This window comes from Melanotaenia boesemani, chromosome 6, assembly GCF_017639745.1.
Source record: "Melanotaenia boesemani isolate fMelBoe1 chromosome 6, fMelBoe1.pri, whole genome shotgun sequence".
NCBI classification, from domain to species: Eukaryota; Metazoa; Chordata; class Actinopteri; order Atheriniformes; family Melanotaeniidae; genus Melanotaenia; species Melanotaenia boesemani.
In genome coordinates this window covers 688,390-715,787 of record NC_055687.1, presented here as the reverse complement: position 1 = coordinate 715,787, position 27,398 = coordinate 688,390, and the positions used below count along the sequence as shown (strand labels likewise).

Below are 27,398 nucleotides of genomic sequence, written 5' to 3'. Positions count from 1 at the left end.
AAAGCTGTTACAGACTGGTTCCTACTGGGATTAAAAGCTGTTACAGACTGGTTTATACTGGGATTAAAAGCTGCTACAGACTGGTTTATACTGGGATTAAAAGCTGCTACAGACTGGTTTATACTGGGATTAAAAGCTGTTGCAGACTGGTTTATGCTGGGATTAAAAGCTGCTACAGACTGGTTTATGCTGGGATTAAAAGCTGCTACACACTGGTTTATACTGGGATTAAAAGCTGCTACACACTGGTTTATACTGGGATTAAAAGCTGCTACAGACTGGTTTATACTGGGATTAAAAGATGCTACAGACTGGTTTATGCTGGGATTAAAAGCTGTTACAGACTGCTTTATACTGGGATTAAAAGCTGTTACAGACTAGTTTATACTGGGATTAAAAGCTGTTACAGACTGGTTTATACTGGGATTAAAAGCTGCTACAGACTGGTTTATACAGGGATTAAAAGCTGTTACAGACTGGTTCCTACTGGGATTAAAAGCTGTTACAGACTGGTTTATACTGGGATTAAAAGCTGCTACAGACTGGTTTATGCTGGGATTAAAAGCTGCTACAGACTGGTTTATGCTGGGATTAAAAGCTGCTACAGACTGGTTTATACTGGGATTAAAAGCTGCTACACACTGGTTTATACTGGGATTAAAAACTGCTACAGACTGGTTTATACTGGGATTAAAAGCTGCTACAGACTGGTTTATACTGGGATTAAAAGATGCTACAGACTGGTTTATGCTGGGATTAAAAGCTGTTACAGACTGGTTTATACTGGGATTAAAAGCTGCTACAGACTGGTTTATACTGGGATTAAAAGCTGTTACAGACTGGTTTATACTGGGATTAAAAGCTGTTACAGACTGGTTTATACTGGGATTAAAAGATGCTACAGACTGGTTTATGCTGGGATTAAAAGCTGTTACAGACTAGTTTATACTGGGATTAAAAGCTGTTACAGACTGGTTTATACAGGGATTTAAAGCTGTTACAGACTGGTTTATGCTGGGATTAAAAGCTGTTACAGACTGGTTTATACTTGGATTAAAAGCTGTTACAGACTAGTTTATACTTGGATTAAAAGCTGTTACAGACTAGTTTATACTGGGATTAAAAGATGCTACAGACTGGTTTATACTGGGATGAAAAGCTGCTACAGACTGGTTTATACTGGGATTAAAAGCTGTTACAGACTGGTTTATACTGGGATTAAAAGCTGTTACAGACTGGTTTATACTGGGATTAAAAGCTTCTACAGACTGGTTTATACTGGGATTAAAAGCTGCTACAGACTGGTTTATACTGGGATTAAAAGCTGTTACAGACTGGTTTATACTGGGATTAAAAGCTGTTACAGACTGGTTTATACTGGGATTAAAAGATGCTACAGACTGGTTTATACTGGGATGAAAAGCTGCTACAGACTGGGTTAGATCATAAATCTGGTGGAGCAGAAATAGAAAAAATTTCGTGGAGTTTTAAGGGTTAACGATTTAATAATAAATTGTTTAACATTTGTACTCCGGTTCTGATTCGTCCACATCGCGATAAATCTACGAACGTTTCCACACCTCTAGTTTCAGACATGTGAACCACATCTCTGTTTTGTGTCATTCTTTTTGGAAGTTTTTGTGTCATCTTCCTCCGGTTGTCGTCCTCTGCAGCGGAGCCATGGAGGTGATCGAGGTTTCGGACAGCGTAGACGAGGCGATGGGTCCCGTCGAGGACTTTTCTGATGATGAGAAACTGGACGACCTCGATGATTTAGAAAAAGCTGAAATCGTGAAAGAAGAATTCGTCACAGAGGATAAACATCCAACGTCTGGGTCGCCATCGACGACCAACGGCCATGTCCAGCCGGCAGCCATGTTGTCCGGTTGTAAAGAGCGTGAGGACTTCCTGTCGGTCCGCCAGCTGAGGATTGGCCTGTTTGCTCTGTGTGATGGACTCCGCCAGGCATCGCGTGTCTTTTCAACAGAGACTCGGCTCATCCGGTCTTGGCTCAAGGAGGCCCGGAGACGTTTGAAGCAAACGGATCCGGAGCAGAAGGTCGGCGGCGGCTCGGAGCGCTTGGTTTCCTGGGTGCTGTCCATGCGAGAACAGCAGCTTCCGATCACGGAGACCAACCTCTTCCATAAAGCCTCCATGCTGAAGAAGAAGGGAGCTTTCAGTGACTCCTTCCGCATCTCCTACGACTGGGCGGTGAACTTCCTGCTGCAGCATCGACTTGGCGTGCGGACCGTCGCCAGAGCCGCTCCCCTGGCCTACAGCCCGCCTCCTTTTCTGGAGGCCAAGGTCAGATCCTTCCGGGAGTTTACTCAGAGAATCTTCCAGGTGCACCAATTGACGGACGCCTCTGTTGGCGCGATGGACGAACTGTGTCTGTTTGTGGACCTGAGGCTAGCTCAGGACAGGCATCGCAGTTCAGAAGCCCTGGAGCTAACGGGGTCGGTGCCTCTGGTGACGGTCTACCTGGCGGCGCTGGCTGATGGCTCCATGCTGCCGTCTCTGGTGCTGACGTCCAGACCACTGCCAGTCAAAGTCCTGCCGGACTTCGTCCTGCTGCAGCCCAATCCCGAGGGTCTGTCAGTGGAGGACACGCTGGATCTCTGGACCTCCAAGGTTTGGCTGCAGCATCTGTCTGTTCTGGATCAGCCCAGGAAGTCCATGCTGGTCTTGGACAGACACCGGGAACACTTGGGAGATCAGTTTCTTGCCTCCATCAGTGGATCACGCAGCCTCCCATCGGTGATCCCTGCAGGCTGCTCCTTCTGCCTTCAACCTCTGGAGGTCGGCCTGAAACCAGCGCTGCAGCGCTTCCTGTTGTCTCGCTGGTCCCGGTTCACCGCCAGAAATCCACCGGAGCTGGACGAGACGGCCCCACACCAGCTCCAAGCAAACGTGACCCAGCTGCTGGTTGACTGGCTGGTGGAGGCGCTGACACGCCTCAACCAGCTGCCCCGCCTCCTGAAGCAGTCCTTCCACCTAACGGGCATCCTGCCGGCGTCCACTCAGACGTCCAAGGACCAAACGGCTCGGAAACCAGAGGACATCCAGTCAGAACTCCTCAAGAACATCACAGAGATCCTCCTGGGAGCGGAAGCAACAGAAATGGACTCACCTGATGTCCTAGAACTGGAGGACGAAGACGAGACAGAGGATGGACAACATGGAGAGGAAGAACAGGACACCAAAGATGAAGGGATGGAAGTAGAGGAGACGAGAAAGGACAGAGCAGAGATGGCCGAGGATAGGATGGACACTAATGATGAAGGTAGGCCAGGGGACAAGGACAAGGAAGGAAAGATGACAATAAATGACAGGGATGAGAACATGGAGGACAGTGGAGAGAAAGAAGACAGGACAGAGGAAACTAAGAGAAGAGAGGAAGACAGAAGGCAGGGAGAAACGACAGAGGAGGACAGGACGGAGGATGAGAAGGAGATAGAGGATGACATGAAGGAGGAAAGAAAGAGGACAGAAGAGGACAGGAAGGAGGAATCTAGGGCAATAGACAGGAAGGAGGAAGAGAAGATTGAGGAGGACAGTGAGGAGGAAGACAAGGAGACAGAAGAGGACAGCAAAGAAAGACGAGAGACCCGAATCGTGATCGGGGAGGAAGTCGGGGACGAGTGGAAGATAACGAAGAGTCGGGCTGAAGGTGTGGAGGCTGATGAAGACGACGACAGGATGGACGAGAGCTGAGCAGACAATGATGAAGGTCGTAATTGTCTCAAAAAGATGTCTTTTAGGACATTTAGGCCTTGTGTGGTTTTCTGAGACTTTATTGATCATTCTGAGTCCACGTAAAGAAGTTATGGACTCAGCTGGACCAGAACCTGGATGAAACTGGACTCTGAAATCAGACAGTAAAGATTTTCAGTTTGATCTGAGCTCCACCTGCTGGAACTGTTGTCATAGAAACCAGACTGGCGGTGTTTTACAGTCACATGATGCGTTGTCTTATAGTCGGCAGGTCAGACCCTGGTGGTCCTGCCAGTCCTCTGATGGTGGAGGTTTGATCCAAGTTGTATTTCTGGGGATTGAATCTAGTTTTCTGTGATTAAGTTGAAGCTCCGCCTCCAGATCAGCCAATCAGAGTCCACAACCAGCTTTCTAAGCAGGCAAATGTTGGCGGAGCTACATAGTAAAGATCAAAAGGAAGGTTTGAAGTTGGAAAAAGTTCAGAGGCCACAAGGTGCTCACCTGGTCATCACCTGGTCATCACCTGGTCATCACCTGGTCATCACCTGGAGCCTCATTTATCAACCTGAGCGTAGCAAAGCAAACTACAGGCGGCGTCTGCGGCGCACTTTTACCTTCAGATTTATCAAAGCGTGCACACGCACGTCCTCCACCTGTTTCCGTTTATAAACTAGAACTAACTCTAAAGCGGTGCAGGGGAGGGTCGCCTTGGTGGCTATAAAAGGTCAGGTGGACGCCTGTAATACATATTCATCACATCATTTCCATGGTGGCTCGGGAGGGAAAAAGAGGGAAGAAGTGGAATTTTTCGGGGTGTGAGACAGAGATCCTGATGGACCACGTTGGAAAAGGTAAAAATGTGTAACTGGTGGACACGGCGTGGACGTTACTGGTGTCAGAAAGACAGAATAGTGGCAGCAGGTGGAGACGCTGTCATCACCAGAGGAGTCGGATCGTACAGATGGATATCAGTCGGTAAAACATCCGTCTGTCATGCAGGAGATGGAAGTTCGAACCACAGAGGGGTGAACAGTAAAACCTTCCAGTCGGGTCTTTGGCGAGACGCTGCAGCCCACAGTAGATGGTTGTGGAGAAAAGCTGCTAGATGACAGTAATGATGGCGGTAATGTAGTCGTTTGTTTTAATGTATAAATATGTACATACATCTGAGACTGGTAGCAGTTTATTTAGTGGTAAATAATATTTCTTTCTAGTTCCTGGTGTTCCAGCTGGGTGGGTGGGGCTGCAACTGGGTGGGTGGGGCTGCAACTGTGGGTGGAGAGGGTGAGGCCAGAGACTCCACCCAGCAGCCGTGTCCTCAGAGGAAGTCCTGCAGGTGCAGAGGGAACCATCACCGCTGTTAACCAGGTGGACATGAAGCTGTGGGAAATGGAGACTGGCTGGACAGAAACTGGGACAATTATAAAAGGATTGTGTAAGAATAAATAGATTAATAAAGGAAATCCACCTCTAGTGTGTTTTTATCAGCGTTGCATCACTTCTAGACCTCCAGTCTGTCCCCCTGCTGGACCTCAGAATAAATGACCAAAGCTTCCTTCTCACATCTTCTTTTACTGACTGGTGAATGTTGGCAGCAGACTCTCCACCTCATCATCTCCTTCATTTTATTCTGGTTTCCAGTTTCCAGGTTTCCCAGATTTTATTCGTACATCAGGGTCAGAGTTGCCGTGGGGGTAGGAATTGCCATTTAAATTGCGTTGTTCCCACGCCAGCTTTAGAAATGAGGCCCTGGTTGTTTCCAAGCTGCACTACATCCTGGTCCTCCATCATTGTCTGAATGAAGGACCAGGATACTGGAACTCCGGTCTGAGATCTGGAATTAGTCCACTTAAATACATCTGATGCTAAAGTCTAGAAGCTGATTGGCTGGTCTGGAGCATGATGTCTGAAACATGGCAGTTAAATAAGTCACATGACCTGATGATGATGATTAATTCTTCCTGTTTTTGTTGTAACTGTGCAGATGAAGATGAGAGAAAACGCGACATCCTGAGAAATAAAAACCTTTTTAATTTTGCTGTCTCCTTTTGTCTCACATGCGCTGACATGCACTTTAATGTAACAGTGTGATGTCATAGCATGATGTCATAGCTGTGCAACACCTTGAATTCTAATGAAGCTTCCCAGAAACAAAGGAGGACGTTGGACATCCAGCAGGTGGTTCTTCTAGTCATGTGGCTTTGCAGGTCGCCCGTGGACCACCAGGGGGCGCTTGTGGACCATTAGGATGTTCCAACAATTAAAGGCTGAATTAGGATTTTTTCTGTAAAAATAATTAAAATGTTCTCATTTGTTGTGAGAGATAAAAGGAAGCTTTCCTATAAATAATCTTTCTCTCTACATTAACAATGTTTTTGTCAAGATTTTTCCTTTCAAAGTAAGAGTTTGTGTAGCTCTTTCCTTCTTCCTGGTTCCTTAACCAATCATATGCAACTCCCCATGGTTTTGTTTACACTCTATTTTATGCTAACCTAAATTAGCGCGAGAACTTAGCATTAGCATTGCAAAGCATAGCAGCTTCCTGTGTGTGAATCATCTTCGCTCCTCATCGTGATGTTTGCTGGCGCTTTGTTCTCCATAGACTGTGTAAAAGAATCGTCCTCCCACAAACCGCCAACCTGAGGAAACTCTGAGGGAGGAAGAACTCTTTCTGAGTTTGTATCCAGGGCTAGAAACCACAGTAAAAAGACCTGGAGTCACCATGGCAACCGCTAACAGAAAGCCGCCAGTTCTCCCTCATCAGAGCGAGACGTGCTCATAGCAGCGTATTCTGGGAAGAAGGAAAGAAAAGAAGAGATGTGTCCTGGGAGAAAACTGCTGCCTGAGTCCATGTGGACGCTGGAATCCGCTGGTCCACCACCTGGATATTTAACCTGGAGCATATGAGTTAAAATACTGGTGGACAGAATGAGATGATTTTATTTAGGTTCAGACCCACCGGGACAAACTGAAGATGTTGGTGGAGGTTTCAGACCGGATCCTGCAGCTCTGTGGGGTGGAGGTTTCAGACCGGATCCTGCAGCTCTCCTGCAGCTCTGTGGGGTGGAGGTTTCAGACCGGATCCTGCAGCTCTGTGGGGTGGAGGTTTCAGACCGGATCCTGCAGCTCTCCTGCAGCTCTGTGGGGTGGAGGTTTCAGACCGGATCCTGCAGCTCTGTGGGGTGGAGGTTTCAGACCGGATCCTGCAGCTCTGTGGGGTGGAGGTGGGAGTTAAGGGTTAACATGCTGGCTCCTCAGGGTCCCGCCCCTCCTCTTTGATTGGCTGCTGTTTCCCTCAAGTTCAGACCTGTAAAACTGGATCAGACTAGAACCAGGACCAGGAGCTCAGGAATGGGTGAGTTTGTGCCGGACTCCTGGTGACCTGCAGCGGTGTGTTTGTGGGCGTGACAAGTGGACATTTTGTGGTTTTAACCCTGTCAGCTGTTTAAGGATCGTCATGTTTCTTTGTGGAGTTTCTGATTGTTTTGTCCACCGTGTTTTGAAGCTGTGTTGTAAATAAAGTTACAGTGTGCGCGCTGAGGACGGGCTCATCAAGGTGAGGCTTGCATGTTTTCAGGGATGTGTGTGTTAAATCCAGCAGCTGCTGCTGCTTACCTGCACACACCTGCACACACTCGCCCGCAGTCTGCTTCTGTCACACTATTGGATGTCAGTGCATGACGTCATCACTGAGCGTGAAGTTAAGCTGATTAATCACCTGCCTGTCAAACATTTACTCTACATAACGGTGTGTTCAGGAATACTGAAAATCTGAGGATCAGTTCTTTAACAGATTATGTGGATTTTCGCTGTGCTTATTATTATTATTATTATTATTATTATTATTATTATTATTATTATTATTTAAAAGTTCAGAACTTCTTTGCTTGTTTTTAAGACCATCCGCTTTAGTTTGAGCTCTTTGTCTTCTTTTAACTTCTCTTTTGCTTTATTTTTGTAAGGAACTTTTTTCTGGGTTTTCAGGTCTTGCTGCTGTTTTTATAAATAAAGTTGGTTTGGCTGAGATGTAATGTATTTCTAGTCAGGAGAACCTGGACCAGGGTCTCAGGAATGCAGCTCCACGGAGACGGAAGCTGTGGTGATTGCGTAAGTTCGGGGTTACATCAGTTCATCTGAGTCCTCGTGAGTCTCGGTTTCAGATCCGCCGGCCTTTGAGGTTAAATCCACAGATTTTACTGGACTTATTATTTCTTACAGATTTTGTTTGAACATAAACCTTTTAGTAGGGACTAATTATCATTTTGTGTTTAGCATAAATAGCATTTCATTAATAAAACAAGTTGTTTCTAATAGTTTTCTACATGTGCAGTGTAATAAAAATGATCAGCCAAGAAAACACAACATGTTACGTTTCTGTCAGAGGGGGCGGGGCTACTTTCAAAACTCAACATATCTGGACCGCAAAGGCTCATGGGAGATGCAGATTTAGCTGAAATTGAACCTTTTTTTGATTGCTGTGCTATAAGTTTGAGTTCTGTGCTTTTACATATTTAAGCGTCTGTTTCGTGTTTTTGTCATTGTGTGTGTATGAGATGTGTGGTGGCAAAGAAATTTCCCCCTTTAGGGGATGAATAAAGCTTCTCTTTAATTCCTGGGTTATGTTAACAATTAGATAATGTTATAAAGTTCTGCCCGCTTTGAATTTTAAACTTGGCACCATGAATGAAAAGCAGCTGAATTCGTCGTGTAAAAGGTGAAACTCCAACCAACCCATTGCCCCCTGGACCCATAAATTTTGTTAGATGTAAGTAAAAGTTCAATGAAAGAAGTAAAATTATGAGTAAATTTCATATAAGAGAGTCATTTTAAACTACTAGAGGCTTTAAAGAAACTTCCATACGTGAATTAACGGCTTTCAGTAAATCGAGCATGTTGATAAAACTTTACGTGTTTGGTTTCAACAGTAAAAACTAGAACGGTTGAAGGCAACAGCTTCCACCAAAATTTCTAGTAAACTCAACTAATCTGGGATTAGAGTGTATTTTATTGTTATGTTGACTGTTTTATGCTGTTTACCTTCGTCCTGTTTTTGTAAATAGATAAACAAATGTGATTAATCAAAGTAAATAAAACCATTAAAACTATCACAGAAACATTATTTCATCTAAAAACAACAAACGAAGAGTAGAATGTTTGTGTTTAACAGCTGAACTAAAAAGTACATAAAATCTGGATCGAGGGACGAATCTGGATCGAAGGATGAATCTGGATCGAGGGATGAAACTGGATCGAAGGATGAATCTGGATCGAGGGATGAATCTGGATCGAGGGATGAAAATCGATCGAAGGATGAATCTGGATCGAGGGATGAATCTGGATCGAGGGATGAAACTGGATCGAAGGATGAATCTGGATCGAGGGACGAAACTGGATCGAAGGATGAAACTGGATCGAAGGATGAATCTGGATCGAGGGACGAATCTGGATCGAAGGACGAATCTGGATCGAAGGATGAATCTGGATCGAAGGACGAATCTGGATCGAAGGATGAAACTGGATCGAAGGATGAATCTGGATCGAGGGATGAATCTGGATCGAGGGATGAAACTGGATCGAAGGATGAATCTGGATCGAGGGATGAAACTGGATCGAAGGATGAATCTGGATCGAGGGATGAATCTGGATCGAGGGACGAATCTGGATTGAGGGACGAAACTGGATCGAAGGATGAAACTGGATCGAAGGATGAATCTGGATCGAGGGACGAATCTGGATCGAGGGACGAAACTGGATCGAAGGATGAATCTGGATCGAGGGATGAAACTGGATCGAGGGATGAATCTGGATCGAAGGATGAAACTGGATCGAAGGATGAATCTGGATCGAAGGACGAATCTGGATCGAGGGATGAAACTGGATCGAGGAGGACTAGAGGTAAAGTTAGAAAGCAGCTCCAGCAGAACAAGGTGAGGGATGTGTAGTCAGAAATGAAAGAGAGTTGGGGGGTGGGGGGTCAGACTGATGGAGGTCTGGACAGAGCTGAGCCGAACATGTTAGTAGGTTCAGTTCCCCTCTTGCCTCCAGCCCAACAGACCACACCCCCTCCATGAGCCCACAGCCTTCCTGTCCCGCCTCCACTCTGTCACCCTGCAGCTCAGTCAAGGACCTGAACGTCCAGAACATACTGAGACGTCCTCTGCCTCTAGCCCGTCTGTCTCCTGAGACATACTCCGCCTCTAGCCCGTCTGTCTCCTGAGACGTCCTCCGCCTCCACCTGTAGCCTGTCTGTCTCTTGCAGTCAGGTGAGGAAGCAACTGGAGAAACTGAACCAGAACAAGGTTGCAGGTCCAGATTGTTTCAGCTCCAGGTTTCTGAAAACCAGCTCAGAACTACTATGGTGGATTCTTCAGCACCTTTGAGTCAGAAGAGTTCCTGTGTTGTGGAAAACATCCTACCTTGTTCCAGGACCTAAAACATTCCAACCATCTGGACCACATATCTACAGACCAGCTGTCCTAACATCTCACATCATGAAAGTCCTGCAGAGACGATTATTGGCTCACCTCAATCAGCATGTCTTCATCTTTCAGGACCCAGTACAGTTTGCTTATCGTAACGTTCTTGGAGTTGAAGACGCCATCACTGACCTGATGTCACCGGAGAATTTAGTGATGTAACTTCCTGGATAAAACCTGTGCACTCCTCAGGTGAGCTCAGAGTTCTGGATCAGGACTTAATAGTAACAAGATGCCGGGGCCCCTGGGGGCCTCAGAGATATGGAACCAGATGGAAGGATGGAAGAGTTTCTGCCTCAAGATGTCTGATCTCGGGTTGGATTAAAACAGAACATGAATACTGGATCTAATGGATCAGAACATTTACAGCTAAGAAATAAAACAATTTTTTCAGCTTTAACTAATTGAACAAAAAGTTTAGTTTTTCATTTGTTTGTTTAAAATGTTTGTTTGTTTGTTTTCTTCATATTGACGACTGGGTTGTTTCTGTCTTCCCGGATTTGAAATTTTTCTTTTTTTTTTCTGCTGCGCTTCAGATTCTGGACTAACCTGGTGTTTTTCAGGATCTGTTTGGGGATTTGTTGGGGGTGTGTTTGTGGCTGTGGGAATTTCAGCCATTGTCTATGAGGATCCTGATACAGAGCCAGGAGGGACTCCTGTGTTCTTCAGAGGAGAGAAACCTTTTCCTGTCCTTCCTGTTTCAGCTGGCTGTTCTGGATGTGGACCGGGTTACCGCAGCCCGCTGGACGCCATGAAGGGTGAGACCACACGTTTGTTTGTTTGTTTGTTTATAAACACTGATGAGGATGTAAACATCTGATTAGTAATCTTTTTATTTAAACTTGAAAACACAAACATCCTCCCTCTGCACCATTCTTTCATCTGATTGGCTGTGAGAAGACCTTCACCTGTCCAGGTGTTCCCAGCAGGTGGATCATTGTTTGTTGGTTTCTAAAGGTCCTCGAGAGGAGATTATTTACCTGCCCTGCATCTACCGAAACACTGACACCCTGAAGCCTGACTACCTGGCCACGGTCGACGTGGACCCCAGATCCTCCACCTACTGCCAGGTAGACCCCAACCTGTTACTGATCCATCTAAACCCACCTGAGCTCCTGCTGCGTTCACTGTCTTCCATCTTTCAGTTTCCCAATGTCAGAACATTTTTCCTCAGGTTCCTGATGGTGCGTTCAAGGTCGTTTTAACCCTTCAAACTAACAGACCTTTAAGACTGAGAGTAATGTTTAGTTGTTAGTCCGTCCCATTATGGATTCGTAATCCATGTTTTTCTTTGTCATGTTGAAAACATTTCCCTGTGCATGTACAGGTGATCCACCGTCTTCCGATGCCGAACCTCCGAGACGAGCTGCATCATTCCGGCTGGAACGCCTGCAGCAGCTGTTACAATGATGCCTCCAAGACCAGAAACCGGCTGATCCTCCCATCGCTGATCTCCTCCCGGATCTATGTTATCGATGTTGGGACCGACCCCAGAGCTCCCAAAATCCACAAGGTCCGCAGCTTCTTTAGACACACCCGAGTTTTACGTTTGTTTTTATTCGCCGCATTTCAACTGGTTCTAACTGGTTCTGACATTTTCTACGTGTGGGTTTTTATTTTCTCCAAGGAATGAAACGTTGCTTCAGTTTGTTCCTCTCTCTCCTTTCATTCTCTATGTCTCTCAGCCTTCACCTGATATACAGCAGATGTCAGTCAACGTCTAGCCTCAGGTTGAGAAACACTACCCCACAGGTTCTATTACAGTTTGTGAATAGACCTGTTTCCACCAATAGCTCGGCAGAACAGACTAGTATGCATTATTTTGTGTTTCCACAGGTAAAAACTGAGAAGGTACCAGAATATATGACCCGAACCATCGCACTGTGTTGGGACCCTTTTGTTTTGGAGTCCCACTCTTATCAATCCAACACTGGGGGTGGACCCTGACACGCTGCAAACCACTGATTGGAGGAAAGAATCAGGACTTCCTGTGTGACTCAGAGGAGGACGACCCGGTACTAGAAGCTGGACCCAGTGAAGAGGACGACCCGGTACTAGAAGCTGGACCCAGTGAAGAGGACGACCCGGTACTAGAAGCTGGACCCAGTGAAGAGGACGACCCGGTACTAGAAGCTGGACCCGATGAAGAGGACGACCCGGTACTAGAAGCTGGACCCAGTGAAGAGGACGACCCGGTACTAGAAGCTGGACCCAGTGAAGAGGACGACCCGGTACTAGAAGCTGGACCCAGTGAAGAGGACGACCCGGTACTAGAAGCTGGACCCAGTGAAGAGGACGACCCGGTACTAGAAGCTGGACCCGATGAAGAGGACGACCCGGTACTAGAAGCTGGACCCAGTGAAGAGGACGACCCGGTACTAGAAGCTGGACCCGATGAAGCGGACGACCCGGTACTAGAAGCTGGACCCGATGAAGAGGACGACCCGGTACTAGAAGCTGGACCCGATGAAGAGGACGACCCGGTACTAGAAGCTGGACCCGATGAAGCGGACGACCCGGTACTAGAAGGCGGACCCGATGAAGAGGATGACCCGGTACTAGAAGGCGGTCCTGATGAAGAGGACGACCCGGTACTAGAAGCTGGACCTGATGAAGAGGATGACCCGGTACTAGAAGGTGGACTTGATGAAGAGGACGACCCGGTACTAGAAGGTGGACCTGATGAAGAGGACGACCCGGTACTAGAAGATGGACCTGATGAAGAGGACGACCCGGTACTAGAAGGTGGACTTGATGAAGAGGACGACCCGGTACTAGAAGGTGGACCTGATGAAGAGGACGACCCGGTACTAGAAGGTGGACCTGATGAAGAGGAGGACCCGGTACTAGAAGGTGGACCTGATGAAGAGGAGGACCCGGTACTAGAAGGTGGACCCGATGAAGAGGACGACCCGGTACTAGAAGGTGGACCCGATGAAGAGGACGACCCGGTACTAGAAGGTGGACCCGATGAAGAGGACGACCCGGTACTAGAAGGTGGACCCGATGAAGAGGACGACCCGGTACTAGAAGGTGGACCTGATGAAGAGGACGACCCGGTACTAGAAGGTGGACCCGATGAAGAGGACGGCCCGGTACTAGAAGGAGGTCCCGATGAAGAGGACGACCCGGTACTAGAAGGAGGTCCCGATGAAGAGGACGACCCGGTACTAGAAGGAGGTCCCGATGAAGAGGATGACCCGGTACTAGAAGGAGGTCCCGATGAAGAGGATGACCCGGTACTAGAAGGAGGTCCTGATGAAGAGGACCACCCGGTACTAGAAGGTGGACCTGATGAAGAGGACGACCCGGTACTAGAAGGTGGACCAGATGAAGAGGACGACCCGGTACTAGAAGGTGGACCAGATGAAGAGGACGACCCGGTACTAGAAGGAGGTCCTGATGAAGAGGACGGCCCGGTACTAGAAGGTGGTCCTGATGAAGAGGACGGCCCGGTACTAGAAGGAGGACCCGATGAAGAGGACGGCCCGGTACTAGAAGGAGGTCCCGATGAAGAGGATGACCCGGTACTAGAAGGAGGTCCCGATGAAGAGGACGACCCGGTACTAGAAGGAGGTCCTGATGAAGAGGATGACCCGGTACTAGAAGGAGGTCCCGATGAAGAGGACGGCCCGGTACTAGAAGGTGGACCCGATGAAGAGGACGACACGGTACTAGAAGGTGGACCTGATGAAGAGGACGGCCCGGTACTAGAAGGTGGACCTGATGAAGAGGACGACCTGCTGCATTAGATCAGCTGAAAACATGTTTGGGGCAGAACGATAATGAGTTGCAGTGATCCAGCCCGGAAGTAATGAAAGCATGGACTTAGTTTTCTGCATCATTCTGAGACAGGATGTCCCTAATTCTACCAATACTATGTAGGCAGAAGAAGGCGGTTCTAGAAATCTGTTTTATATGTGAGCCAAAGAACAGATCCTGGTCCAGAATAACTCCAAGGTTCCTCACTGTAGTATTGGAAGCCAAATTAATGCCAGACTAATTACATCGCTAGACAATTTTGTCCTGAGGTTCTCAGGTCCAAAAACAACCTCAGTCTGTCTGAATTCAGAAGGAGAAAATTCAGTCATCCAGGTCTAAACCAGACGGTTTAGATGAAGCTGTTATTTTGGTTAATTTGGAAAGCTACAGGACAGAAACGGTCCAATCACAAACCAGCTTCTACAGATGTCTCTAAAGCTGCTGTAGAAGAGACATCATCAGTAGAGGGAAGGATTTCATGGGTTTTCTCTTTAGTAGATGGGGGGGTGGATGCAGGTGAGACCCACAGGTGGACTGATGTAGACTCATGTTGATTTTATTGTGAGGTACTTGTGACTGTGAGGTACACATCAGTCTGACGATGACAGAGAATGAACCCTGGTTGTTCTGATCCAGTCTGATCTGGTTCCGTTGCTTCTTCAGATGGTAGAGCCAGTGGATCTGTACTGGAAATGTGGTCTGGCGAACCCTCACACCAGTCACTGTCTGGGCAGCGGTCAGATCATGATCAGCTGCATGGGAGACCCTTCAGGCAGCGGTAAAGGTAAGATCTGCAAGCAGCCTTCAGACCTCTGTTCATTCTGCAGCGACGACCTCTAGTGGACAGTTATAGTTACTACTGCTGCTGCAGGTGGCTTCATTTTGCTGGACGGTGAGACGTTTGAGGTGGTCGGTAATTGGGAGCATCCAGGTGAAGCGGCGCCTTTCGGCTATGACTTCTGGTACCAGCCCCGTCACAATGTCATGATCAGTACTGAATGGGGTGCACCAAAAGCTCTGGTGGACGGATTTAATCCTGCTCATGTCAGAGATGGTGAGTCAGGTTTCCCCCACGTTTCTGATGTCAAATATTTCATCGACATGCCACCATCAGTACGAACCAGTGAAAGGAGTAGTCTATTTAGACTTAATGCTAACTATGAACATCTTAGCAATTCTATCACTGTGACCATTGTTAATACTGATGGAGCTGTGAGTATGTTAGCGCTGTGACCAAATTTCAGATTCAAATGTAGGCTGTCGAGGTCTAGGTTCTGATCCTAGGAAGATCTCAGTGAGAACCACTGGACATCCATTTATTGATTCATGTCCTCATACCGGTTCCCTGCTCTGTTGTTCCAGGTCATTATGGGAACTCCCTGCATGTTTGGGACTGGACCACCCACAGAAAGCTGCAGACTCTGGTACTGGGAGAAGATGGTGCAATTCCTCTAGAGGTTCGATTCCTCCACAACCCAAACGCCACTGAGGGCTATGTGGGATGTGCCCTGCGAGGAACAGTCTTCAGATTCTATAAGACACAGGTCAGTACCGCAGGGTTCATGGTTTAGACCAGGAGCTGGCAACTACATTTGGCCTGGGGCCAAATTTTTTCTGACCAGCTGAATGGTGGGCCAAAATATATCCATTAGTTCACACTGTTAGCACTGTTAGCACTGTTAGCACTGTTAGGGCTTTGAACATATTAGCAGTGTTAGCGTTTTGAACATGGTACTGTGACAAAGTTAGCATGCACATCAATCAATCAATCAAACAAACTTTATTCTTAAAGCACTTTTCATACAATGAAATGTAACACAAAGTGCTTTACAGATTTTAAATGAATTAAAAAGAATAGCCCACCAACCCCCTTCCCACCATGCTCCCTGCCCCCATCTCCATCACCACATATACATATTCACACACACACAGTCAGATTAATATGTGGCCGAGCACAGAGGAGCCAAAACACTATCCCAGGAGCCGTCTGCACAAGGCGTCGGCCTGACCACAGCGACCAGGCCACCAACACGGGCACCAGACAAGTAACCAATAATAGAATAAAATAATAAAAATAAATAAATAAAAAAATATCCACACTTAAACAATAAAAACTAAGTAAAAGCCAAATTAAAAGGTGAGTTTTGAGCCTATTTTTAAAAACATGAAGATTCTCTGCAGCCTGAGGTCCTCCTGCAGGCTGTTCCAGAGGCGGGGGCCATAATATTGAAAAGATGCCTCCCTGACTTTAGGAAGGATTAGAAGACCAGTGCCAGAGGATCTCAGGTTCTGCGAGGGTTTGTAAGGTAAAAGCAGGTCAGAAAGGTAAGAAGGCCCAAAACCATTGAGGCATTTATAAACTAGTAAAAGAACCTTAAATTCTATCCTGAAACACACGGGGAGGCAATGCAGTGACCCTAAAACGGGTGTAATGTGTGCCTCCTGGTCTTTGTCAGGACACGTGCTGCTGAATTTTGTAGTAATTGCAGAGCTGAAATACTCTTTTTAGGAAGACCAGATAGCAGGGCATTACAGTAGTCTATGCGACTCATGATAAGAACAAGCATTAGCGTCTGCATGTTTCCCTGAGAGAGAATTGGGCGGACTCTGTCTTTATTTTTTAGATGATAAAAACCAATTTTGTGGTATTTTTAATATGTGGGATAAAACTAAGGTCGGAGTCAAAAATGACTTGCAAAGATGGATTCAGGGCCAATGCCTGTAGTTTAGAAACATGTTTGTCTCTCAGTGCCGATGACTAAGACTTCAGTGTTGTCCTGGTTAAGCTGCAGAAAGTTCTCTGCCATCCAGGATTTGATCTGAATGCAGTTAAAAAGAGTATCCATTGGTCTGGTGTCATCAGGAGACATTGAGATATAAAGTTGTGTGTCATCAGCATAACTGTGAAACTTATTTCCATGTCTCCTGATGACACCACCAAGAGGCAGCAAATACAAATTTAAAAGAACAGGGCCTAGAACTGAACCCTGAGGCACACCACATGGAATTTTGTGTGTCTTGGAGGAGCATGTATCCAAACCCACCAGGAATTTTCTGTCTGTAAGATAGGACGTGAACCATTTGTGGACAACACTGGAGAGACCAGCCATATGTTTAAGTCTTCTTAAAAGAACAGTGTGATCTACTGTGTCGAAAGCAGCACTGAGATCCAGCAGCACCAAGCCTGTTAGTTTCTGTGAGTCCGCATTACACCCAATATCATTTAAATCTTTAGAAGGGCTGTTTCTGTGATGTGGTTTGACCTAAATCCAGACTGAAACTTCTCTAAAATATTATGGCTAAAAAAAATTTAAGTTGAATTAAAAAACAGGCTTTTCTAAAATTTTACTTAAGAATGGTAGGTTGGATATTGGTCCATAACTGTTAAAATCATAAAAATCCAGATTGCTCTTCTTCAGCAGGGGCCTGTTTTTGAAGGCAGCAGGGAAGACCCCAGTCTGAAGAGAGCAATTCAGGATGTTCAGAAGCTCTTCTGTGAGAGATCCATTCATTGTTTTAAAGAGTGTGGTCAGAATGGGATCTAAAACACATGTGGTGAGTTTCACTGTGGAGAGAACTTTGTCAAACATCTCAGCATTAACCAGGGCAAAACTGTCCAGTGTTTCCTCGGGTGAAAACAAACACTTATTCGAGGATAAAATGTTGCATCTGATCATGTTTATTTTACTTCTGAAATGGTTGGCAAACTATTTACAGAGAAGATCAGATAGTTATCTGAAATTTGTTAGAATTGGGATTAAGTAAATGGTCGATTGTGTAGAAAAGAACGTTTAAATTGTTTTTATGACTATTGATAAATCTCAAAGTAAAAATTTCTTTCATTTTTAATCGCATTATATATTCTCAGCTGGTTGCAAAAGATTTGGTGATTAATTTGTAATTGTATTTTTCCTACATCTTCCTTCTGCCACCCTACAGTTTTTTTTTCAGTTTTGTGATTTCCTCACTTTTCCAGGGGGCAGTACGTTTAGTTTGTACCTTTTTTTTGTTGTAGGTGGGTCAACCAAGTCAATGCTAGCCTGAAGTTTACTGTTAAAATTGTCAACATTAAAATCACAAGGGGCAGGTAAAACAACAGGATGACATTTATCTAAAACTGTAATAAAATTTGCAGCCACTTCTGAGGTTAGATGACTTTTCCTCACAATTCGTGCCGAGGTCCCCCGCTGTACTGAAAAAACAGTGATATTAAAAAACACACAGAAGTGGTCAGAAACAGCCAAATCAACAACAGAGGACATGCCGGTGGACAGGCCATAGGTAATGACCAGGGTGTGTCCTCTGTTGTGAGTCGGCTGTGTGACATGTCGGGTAAAATCCATTAAATTAAGCGTGTTTAAAAATTCCCTTGAAAGAGGGTCTAAAATGTTGTCTATGTGTAGGTTAAACTCACCGGTTAAAATAATCATGCAATAGGTGGAGTGGATGATTGATAAAAAAAAAAATTTAAACTGATTTGGAAGTAGGCTGTACCACCTCCTTTCCTACCGCTTCTGACTGAAAGAGCAAAACTAAAATTTGGTGAGGAGGCCTCAGTAAGAACTACTGGCGCGTCTGTGCCCAGCCAGGTCTCAGTCAAGAGAAGATAATCAAGTTTGTGGTCTAAAATCAGATAATTAACAATAAAAGACTTGCTTGATAGAGAACATATGTTTAAAAATGCTATGTTGATGGTAACGGGTGAATTTGTGACTGTAACTGATGGTCGGTGATATTGGGGTTTAAGATTGTTCATGTTTACAGTGTTCTGAGGACGGGGTCTATATTGTTTTCACTTGGTTATGATGACAGGAATTGATAACTTGTCAGTGGAAAAATTAGGTCCCAGTCCGGTGTTATTGGGATTACTTCTACGTGTTAAATCTAGACCATAGGACCTAGGAGACATCAGTCTGTACGGGCATGCTGTACACCATAAGTAAGGTTAGCGGACAGTAGGCGATGTCCTGCTGCATTAAGGTGAATACCGTCAGGCCCAAAGAGATGTCTCCTCTGCCAAAATACATCAAAATTGTCTATAAAACCAATACCATGTTAGAGACAGGTGGAGGACAGCCAAGTATTGAGGCTAAGCAGCCTACTAAAACGGTCTATTCCTCTGCCACAGGTGGGAGTGGAGCCAGAGATAAGAGCATTTATACCTGCATGTTTTAAAACGTTAAAAAGGATAGTAAAATCTTTCTTTAACAGCTTGGACTGTTTTTTTTATAAATGTCGTTTGTGCCTGCGTGAATGATGACTTTGGGGTTAATGCCCCTGTCGTCCCTACACTCCTCACAATGGAATCCCCAATGAGTGGTTGTGAGTGGGGGATCCTCCGGATGTGAATGAGGAGCGGCAGTTCACACATTGCGGGTTCCAGGATATACTCCAGACGTCAGTGCCGAATTGTGGGAGTGGCTCAGGTGAGGAGAGCCCCGTGATGCGGACTTGTTGCTCCTTGGAGCCCGGGTGAAGTCCATCTCTCCTCGACGAGACACAGCAGCAGAACGGCGGGGCTCTGCCTCTTGATCTTGATGTTAGCCTTGATGTTAGCATTTAGCTCCTTTCTGTATCTCAGAAAGCCGACTGGGCTGCAGAGAAGGTCATCAGCGTTCCCAGTAAGAAGGTGGAGGGATGGATGCTACCTGAGATGCCAAGTGAGTCTGATTCCTGAACCACCTGGTTGTTTACCTGTCTGTCTGACCCCCCCCCCCCGTTTCCCTGATTGCTCACCTGTTTGACTGATGTGTTACCTGCAGGTCTAATCACCGACATCCTGATCTCCTTGGATGACCGTTTTCTCTACTTCAGTAACTGGCTGCACGGTGACATCAGACAGTATGACATCACAGACCGCAGGAACCCCAAACTTGTTGGCCAGGTGTGACATTATGACACCACTCTGGTTAAGACCCTGAACAGGTAACACTTCAGGGAGAAACGGCTCACCTGTTGGTCTGTTCCAGGTGTTCCTGGGAGGAAGTATCATCAGTGATGGAGCAGTCAGAGTCCTGGAAGACCCGGAGAACCAGGGACAGCCCCCTCCCCGTATCATAAAGGTAATGCAGACCAAACCACAGTCTTCCTTTAACCTGTCCCTCACCTGTCCCCCACCTGTCTTTCAGGGGAAACGGATACCTGGAGGTCCTCAGATGCTACAGCTCAGTCTGGATGGACGGAGGCTCTACGTGACAACATCTCTGTACAGTGGTTGGGACAAACAGTTTTACCCCGACATGATCAGGTACTGGTCCAGGACCCAGCAGAGCCAGCAGAGACCAGGGGCCTCATTTCTAAAGCTGGAGTAGGAACAAAAAGCGGCGTACGCCAAATATAGTCAACTTTTAGGATTCCTTAAAACCAAACATGATAGGAAAATGTTCCTTCCTCCACGGCAACTCTGACCCAGACATACGCACAAAATCTAGAAAACAGGAAACGACGACACCAACAGTCCAGAAAAAAACCAAGAAATGATGTGAAATGTGAGACATTTGTACAAAATCCACTATCACCGTCCACAACGCGTTAGATCTTTATATGGAGGGACAAAACTGTCATCATCAAAAATAAATAAATCAATGAGAAAATGTCATTTTTAAATATATTTATTAGTTTATCCATTTATTCACCTTTTATTTTGCTTCTCATATTTTTATTTCCACAGCAATTTATTATTTTTACACTTATTTTACAGTAATTTTTTTATTTCTACAATTATTTTTTTTTCTATGTCCATTGTATTTAATTCTCCACCCATTAATTTTATTTCCTCCTTTATTTATTTATGCATTTATTTTTACCTTCCTACATTTCCACTTTTCCTAATGCACACATTTACTTTGCCTCACTCCTCCACATTTTTACTTTACGACATATTATTCCCTTGAGTGTTTGCTGATGAGGTGGGCGTTTCTAACCTCCGTGTCAACCAATCAGCTCTCAGACTCTGTGTCCTTGTGTGAACTTGTCCGCTGAATCAAGCTAACTTTGCTACACTAGCTTGGAGTGATTCGTGTGCAGGGTCAGAGCAGTTGCACACAGGCTGCTACCGCTTTATTATGCTTTATAAATGTTCCTGCTGACTTATGTTTAGTATGAATAAACAGGTATTCAAAATTGTCTGTAGGAGAAACAATAAAACGTACAGAACTTTATCACCGTAAAGAAACACGTCGCACCGAATGCATCAAGTTAGCGGAATTCTGGGATCACTTCAGGTGCTACCCACAATGCATTTCAAAGTATGAGTCTTGTATTAGTGGAAAAACCATAGATATACGTTGACACAGCAGCTTCTTGTCCATTCATTACATTAAATGTATCAGGAATGAGGCAAACTGATCAACTTATTCCGTAAACATATAAATTATATTTCTAATATATTTAAAGTTAAAGGATATATATATATATATATATATATATATATATATATATATATATATATTATAGTTTGTTTTTTTTCTATTTGTTTTGAGTGACTATTGTGAATTCTGTCTTTTCTATAATGGAAGGACTGTATGTCTATGGGAAAAATCCATCTATCCATTTCTATATAGACTCTTACTTTGCATTGCAGGCAGCACCGGAAGTGATCTTAGAACTCTGCTAACTTGGTGCGTTGTACATGGTACAATGTTGAAGCGTGTTGTGTAAACCATTATAAAGCAGTAGCAGCCTGTTTGCAACTGTTCTGACCGTGGACACGACCGCTTCGAGAGTGTTTGCAACCATGGTCGGAGAAGTTGACCCACTTCTTCCTTCCTTCCTTCCTTCCTTCATTCATTCGGACAGTCTTGGCCCTCCATATATTAAAGCTGTTTGTAGACATGAATAAAGACACATTCCATATTAATCCTCCTAAGAGCCACGCTTGGGGAAAACAGGATTTCCAGGAAAAAGGGAGATGATGTTAATAAGAAGCTCAACCACTAAAACATGTTCTGTCATTGTGGAACAAAACTTCATGTTATAAAACCATCCAGATAAATAAGGAGCCAGTCTGCTGCCAGCATGTAGCAGCCAGTGTGGAAAGTAGCTTTGGTCCTTCATTCCAGCAGAGCGGGACCAGACTGGAGGCTGGAGGTCTAGAAGTGATGCTACGCTAACGAAACACACAAGAGTAGGATTTCCTTTATTTATTCTTACACAATGTTTTTATTGTTGTCCCCATTTCTGTCCACACGTCTTTATTTCCCACAACTCCTAACCACCTGGTTAATAGCAGTGATGGTGTCCCTCTGCCCCACCCACCCAGCTGCAGCCCCGCCCACCCAGCTGAAACACCCAGCAACTAGAAAGAAATATTATTTAACACTAAATAAACTGCTACCAATCACCGATGTATCTGTACATATTTATCTTATAAATTAAAACAAATTACCAGCATCATTACTGTCGTCTAGCAGACACTTTTCTCCAAAGCAACTTAACCCTGTAAGAATCGAACTTCCATCTCCCACCTGCAGAGTTGGGGTAGTTACTCTAAAAAAGTAATTAGTTACTAGTTTACTTCTGTAAATTGTAATGAAATTACGTTACTGCATCTGAAAAATAGCGCCATTACTTTACCATTTCTTAATTCCCCGCGTAGACATGGACAAACATCATAGCCGAATCATTGCTGCCTGTCTGCAGAGTGTTTACTGTATATTGTAAACAAAATGGCCACACTTGTCTCATCATCATTTTATCTAGTATTTTTCCTAAACCTGGACCATTCAATGGTCGACAGTGAGAGCATGTCTCCTACAATAAACCTGCAACTAGCTTGTTAATTTCTGTCTTATCAGCTGCTGTGCTCCAGGAAATGTTGATAAATCTTGGCTTGTTTAGGCAGGTCGGCTGCTTATTTAGGCGGGTCGGCTGCTTGTTTAGGCGGGTCGGATGCCTGTTTAGGCGGGTCAGATGCTTGTTTAGGCAGGTCGGATGCCTGTTTAGGCGGGTCAGATGCTTGTTTAGGCAGGTCGGATGCTTGTTTAGGCGGGTCGGATGCCTGTTTAGGCGGGTCAGATGCTTGTTTAGGCAGGTCGACTGCTTGTTTAGGCGGGTCGGATGCCTGTTTAGGCGGGTCGGATGCTTGTTTAGGCGGGTCGGATGCCTGTTTAGGCGGGTCGGATGCCTGTTTAGGCGGGTCGACTGCTTGTTTAGGCGGGTCGGATGCCTGTTTAGGCGGGTCGGATGCTTGTTTAGGCGGGTCGGCTGCTTGTTTCAAATCGATCTCTATGGCAACGTGCCCAAGCAAGCACACACACAGGCAGCAGCATGTGTGTACCACTTAAAACAGATCAGGACTTTACACAAAGGCAAACACGGCTCGAGTAACGCAGAAAAACACGTTACTGTAGTCCAGTACAGTTATTTCCTTAACGATATTTTAAATGTAACACACTACTTCGATACCCAAAAAAGTAATATGGTTACTGTAACATGTTACTGCCAACACTGCCTGCATGACAGACGGATGTTTTACCGACTGATATCCATCCGTACGATCCGACTCCTCTGGCGTTTCTTCTCTTCTTCCTGTGATGACAGCGTCTCCACCTGCTGCCAATATTCTGTCTTTCTGACACCAGTAACGTCCACGCCGTGTCCACCAGTTACACATTTTTACCTTTTCCAACGTGGTCCATCAGGATCTCTGTCTCACACCCCGAAAAATTCCACTTCTTCCCTCTTTTTCCCTCCCGAGCCACCATGGAAATGATGTGATGAATATGTATTACAGGCGTCCACCTGACCTTTTATAGCCACCATGTGGGCGGAGCAAGGCGTCCCTCACCTGCACCGCTTTAGAGTTGGTTCTAGTTTATAAACGGAAACAGGTGGAGGACGTACGTGTGCACGCTTTGATAAATCTGAAGGTAGAAGTGCGCCGCAGACGCCGCCTGTAGTTTGCTTTGCTACGCTCAGGTTGATAAATGAGGATTCTGGTCTTTTTAGCTCTGTGGGCAGAGACATAACTTGAGTCCAGCTACTGGACATTAGGTCTATTAGTTGGATTTAGAAGAGAACAGTGTTGTGTGTGTGTGTTTGCATCCTCAGAGAGGGATCCGTGATGATGCAGATTGATGTGGACTCCGACCACGGTGGTCTCTCCCTGAACGAGGACTTCCTGGTGGACTTCGGTAAGGAGCCTGATGGCCCAGTTCTGGCCCACGAGCTACGGTACCCGGGAGGAGACTGCACCTCTGACATCTGGCTGTAAAGACCTGGATTCTGACCCGGATCAGTTCATTCCAATTTAACTTTATTCATCCCAGACGGACAATTTGCAGCCTGTCAGTAAAAAAGACAAAAGAATAAAAACAACAACACACAACACCCAAAGCCGTCCAGGATGGGTCCGAAACGTCAGCCACAGGTCCGAAAAAACAAGAAGTCATTAATCAGCAGATCAGGGCATCAATACATAGAACTGTAATCAGCTGTAACAAATCCAGACATAATGACCTTTACAGCGCTTGAGATCTAGATCATCAACAGCTATTAACAGCCTCGCAAATCCAGATCCACATCGTTCTGAACCAGATCCGGATCCAGATCAACCGAACCCAGAACTGCTTGTTTAACACTGAAATTTTCTGTCAATCAAACATTTCAGATTCTGCTTCTTCGATTATTGATTAAAGCTGCAGATTGTAATAAAATCAGACATCAATAACAGAAAAAGTAATCTATCAATAAAACTGTTTCTATTGGTTTCTAATGGTTATACTAAAGCAATTGTTGTGTTTTTATTGCCTTAGACTGAAGCATGTGTCCAGCTCTGGTCCTTGAGGGTCCTGCAGGTTTTAGATGTTTCCTAATCCAGAACAGCTGAACAGGTTACAGCTGCTGGATCCATTTCATCTGAACCAGGTGTGGAGCAGGGAAACAACTAAAACCTGCCAGATAGCGACACCCTGCTTCTACAGGTACTCACCGTGGGTCCACATACATAGCAGCTGCCACCATTTTTACTACGGTGTCTCTGAATGGTCCAACAACCCTAAGCCTTTAAAGCTGCAGTAGCAGATTGGTTCAGCAGGAGCTGGAGCTCCGTTTGGATCAGTAACGCCTAAAAAAAGCACCACAGAAGAAGAAAGACACTTGTAAGCTGTGTCCCAATTCAGGGTATACGCTCTTCAACATGCACAGACTATGGAGTGGTCTACGTGCACTCTGAAATGCACTTACCGGTTGTGAAATGGGACAGCCTACCCAACCGATGAGAATTTCCCATAGTGCTCCAGTCCCCCGTTGCTTAACAGCTGCAGATGTGACAGCTATACAATCAGAGTATTCCAGTTCTTCCTGCTAATACCTCGTACACTCATAAAAACAAAATACAGCTGAAAATTTAAATTTTCTTTCTTTTTATTTATTTCCACCCACTAACTGTAAAGTTTTTTAATGCAAGGCATTGCAGCCACAGAGCTCTGGGTAAACATGACTTTAGTTTTCTTTGCATTAAGGACTAATTTAGCAAGAGGGAGCAGAGGAATACAAAACGGTATCATCGGCATACATACGATGCAGAGAGAATTTTAACTGATCAGATATTATTAATGTAAATCAAAACAAGTAAAGGCCCTAAAATAGATCCTTGTGGGACCCCCTTATTCAGTGTGACTGCATCAGACGGAGCAGAACCAAACTGAACAAACTGAATGCGTTCTGTTAAGTAAGTTTTAAACCAGCTAACCAAGTTGGGACTAAACCCCATTTTTTGCATGACATTAATTAGATGACAATGGTCCACTGTATTGAAAGCCTTAGGTCGATAAATAAGGCTAAACAAGCGTTTTTATTTTCAAGGGCTGTTGTTACATCATCTAAGACTTTGAATGTGGCAGTGATAGTACAGAGTACTATTGAAATTGGTCTATAGTTATTCATGTCTGTGGAATCACCAGATTTCAGTAAGGAAGTGACAAAAGCTTGTTTCCATAAAACCGTGAATGTTTGTGAAGCAAGTGACAAATTGAAAAAATCAGCAAAACATTTGGCGTTAACAGTGTAAAACTAAAACCAGGATTTGAGAAGGTCTGGATCAGATCGATTTGTTGATGACCCATCAATATCTTAAAAATGGTCAAAGATATGTCCCGCATTTCTGAAATGAACATTAAATAAATGTGACATGTCCTTTTCATCAACAATAAAAGACTGAAAGCTTTCTTATTCTGCAGCTTTTTAATTATCTGCCAAAACTTCAAATGATCGTTGAAATTGTCTGTAGGTTCAAGTAGTAGCTGGCTTTAGATTTTCTAATACATAAAGAAGTTTTGTTTCTAAGTGCACGAAAGTGCTGCCAATCGAGCGCAGACTGCGTTTTTCTAGCTAAGGACCACTGTTTACGCTCGTGAAGCAATTCAGCCAATTCCTTTGTAAACCAAGGGTTGTCCCTGTTTTTTTCTGTTTTTTAAAATTGGCATTTCTTCACTCATTTAGCAGACGCTTTTATCCAAAGCGACTTACATTTGAGAGGAAGAACAACACAAGCATGAATTCAAACAAGATGGACGTCATCATTAAGTTGTAGTCAGACTGCTGGAGTCCAGGTGGACCAGGTGCTGTCATGTAGTGCTAGAGGCAGTGCATATATATATATTTTTTGCATGTTTATTAACTGAAATGAAGTTATCATAGAAAAAAGTTACAGCATCATCAATGCAGGGGATTAATGTTACATTCTGCCAGTTTACCAGAGCCAAGTCATTAAGAAAGGCTTGCTCTGAAAAGTGTTTAAGGAACCGTTTTGTATATATTTATATTTTTGTATGTACAGGGGTATGATGGACATAACAAAAGAATGAGAATTGTGGACAGATGTAAATGTATGTAGTATGGCTGCACAGTAATATCTAGCAAGTAGTTTAGTGCAGTATTATTGTAAGTTCAGTAGTCTGACAGCTTGGGGGTAGTAACTGTCTTTCAGTGTTTTTGTGCGTGCTGGCAGGCTCCTGTATTGTCTACCAGCGGGTAGCAGACGGAAATATCCTCGTGCTGGATGAGTGTAGTCCTTAGTGATGCTGCGTGCTTTACGCAGACACCTGCTGTGGTAAATGTCCTGCATGGCGGGGAGACTGCTGCCGGTGACGTCCTCGGCCGCTCACACCACCCTCTGTAGTGCTTTTCGGCTCTGAGGGGTGCAGTTCCCATACCACACTGTGGTGCAGCCCTTCAGCAGGCTCTCCATGGGGCACCTGTAGAAGTTTGTGATGATGCTGGTATTCATACCAAACTTCCTCAGGAAGTAGAGTCTACTGCTACTGCTACTACTTCTACTACTACTTCTACTACTACTGCTACTGCTACTTCTACTTCTACGTCTACTACTACTTCTACTACTACCACTACTGCTACTGCTACTACTACTACTACTACTGGTACTACTACTATTGCTACTACTACTTCTGCTAATACTACTTCTACTGCTACTACTACTTCTACTAC

General features: G+C 45.0%; 2 protein-coding genes across 4 annotated transcripts in view; both read left to right on the top strand.

Annotated features, from left to right (window-relative positions):
- The window catches only part of pogzb (pogo transposable element derived with ZNF domain b), a 30,438-nt gene extending 24,688 nt beyond the window's left edge, over positions 1 to 5,750 (top strand). Inside the window, exons 19-20 of one of the 2 annotated variants that reach the window (XR_006010708.1) lie at positions 1,674 to 4,837; positions 4,929 to 5,750. Coding sequence is in view for 1 of the 2 variants with exons in the window: in XM_041987708.1 (XP_041843642.1) it covers positions 1,674 to 3,714 (2,041 nt within the window). In the remaining variant the exon portion in view is untranslated. The other variant, XM_041987708.1, reaches the window with a different exon arrangement.
- Positions 5,751 to 6,968: 1,218 nt separating this feature from the next.
- On the top strand, positions 6,969 to 26,118 carry selenbp1 (selenium binding protein 1). Of its 2 annotated transcripts, none has more exons than XM_041987754.1 (12): positions 6,969 to 7,069; positions 10,895 to 10,948; positions 11,148 to 11,260; positions 11,518 to 11,703; positions 14,616 to 14,736; positions 14,824 to 15,006; positions 15,315 to 15,496; positions 19,534 to 19,612; positions 19,715 to 19,836; positions 19,922 to 20,014; positions 20,081 to 20,199; positions 24,003 to 26,118. In XM_041987754.1, exons 1-12 carry the CDS (start codon positions 7,066 to 7,068, stop codon positions 24,163 to 24,165), a joined length of 1,419 nt encoding a protein of 472 aa, XP_041843688.1. In that variant the 5' UTR covers positions 6,969 to 7,065; the 3' UTR covers positions 24,166 to 26,118. The 2 variants fall into 2 exon arrangements, with proteins under 2 accessions (XP_041843688.1, XP_041843690.1); XM_041987756.1 differs by lacking the exon at positions 6,969 to 7,069 and adding an exon at positions 7,248 to 7,270.
- The last annotated feature ends 1,280 nt before the right edge of the window (positions 26,119 to 27,398 follow it).

Excerpts from the sequence above, each read along its gene's own strand:
- selenbp1 (XM_041987754.1), top strand. Across the intron at positions 15,007-15,314 it reads TCCTGCTCATGTCAGAGATG|GTCATTATGGGAACTCCCTG; the intron begins GTGAGTCAGGTT and ends CTGTTGTTCCAG. Across the intron at positions 19,613-19,714 it reads GATGCTACCTGAGATGCCAA|GTCTAATCACCGACATCCTG; the intron begins GTGAGTCTGATT and ends TGTTACCTGCAG.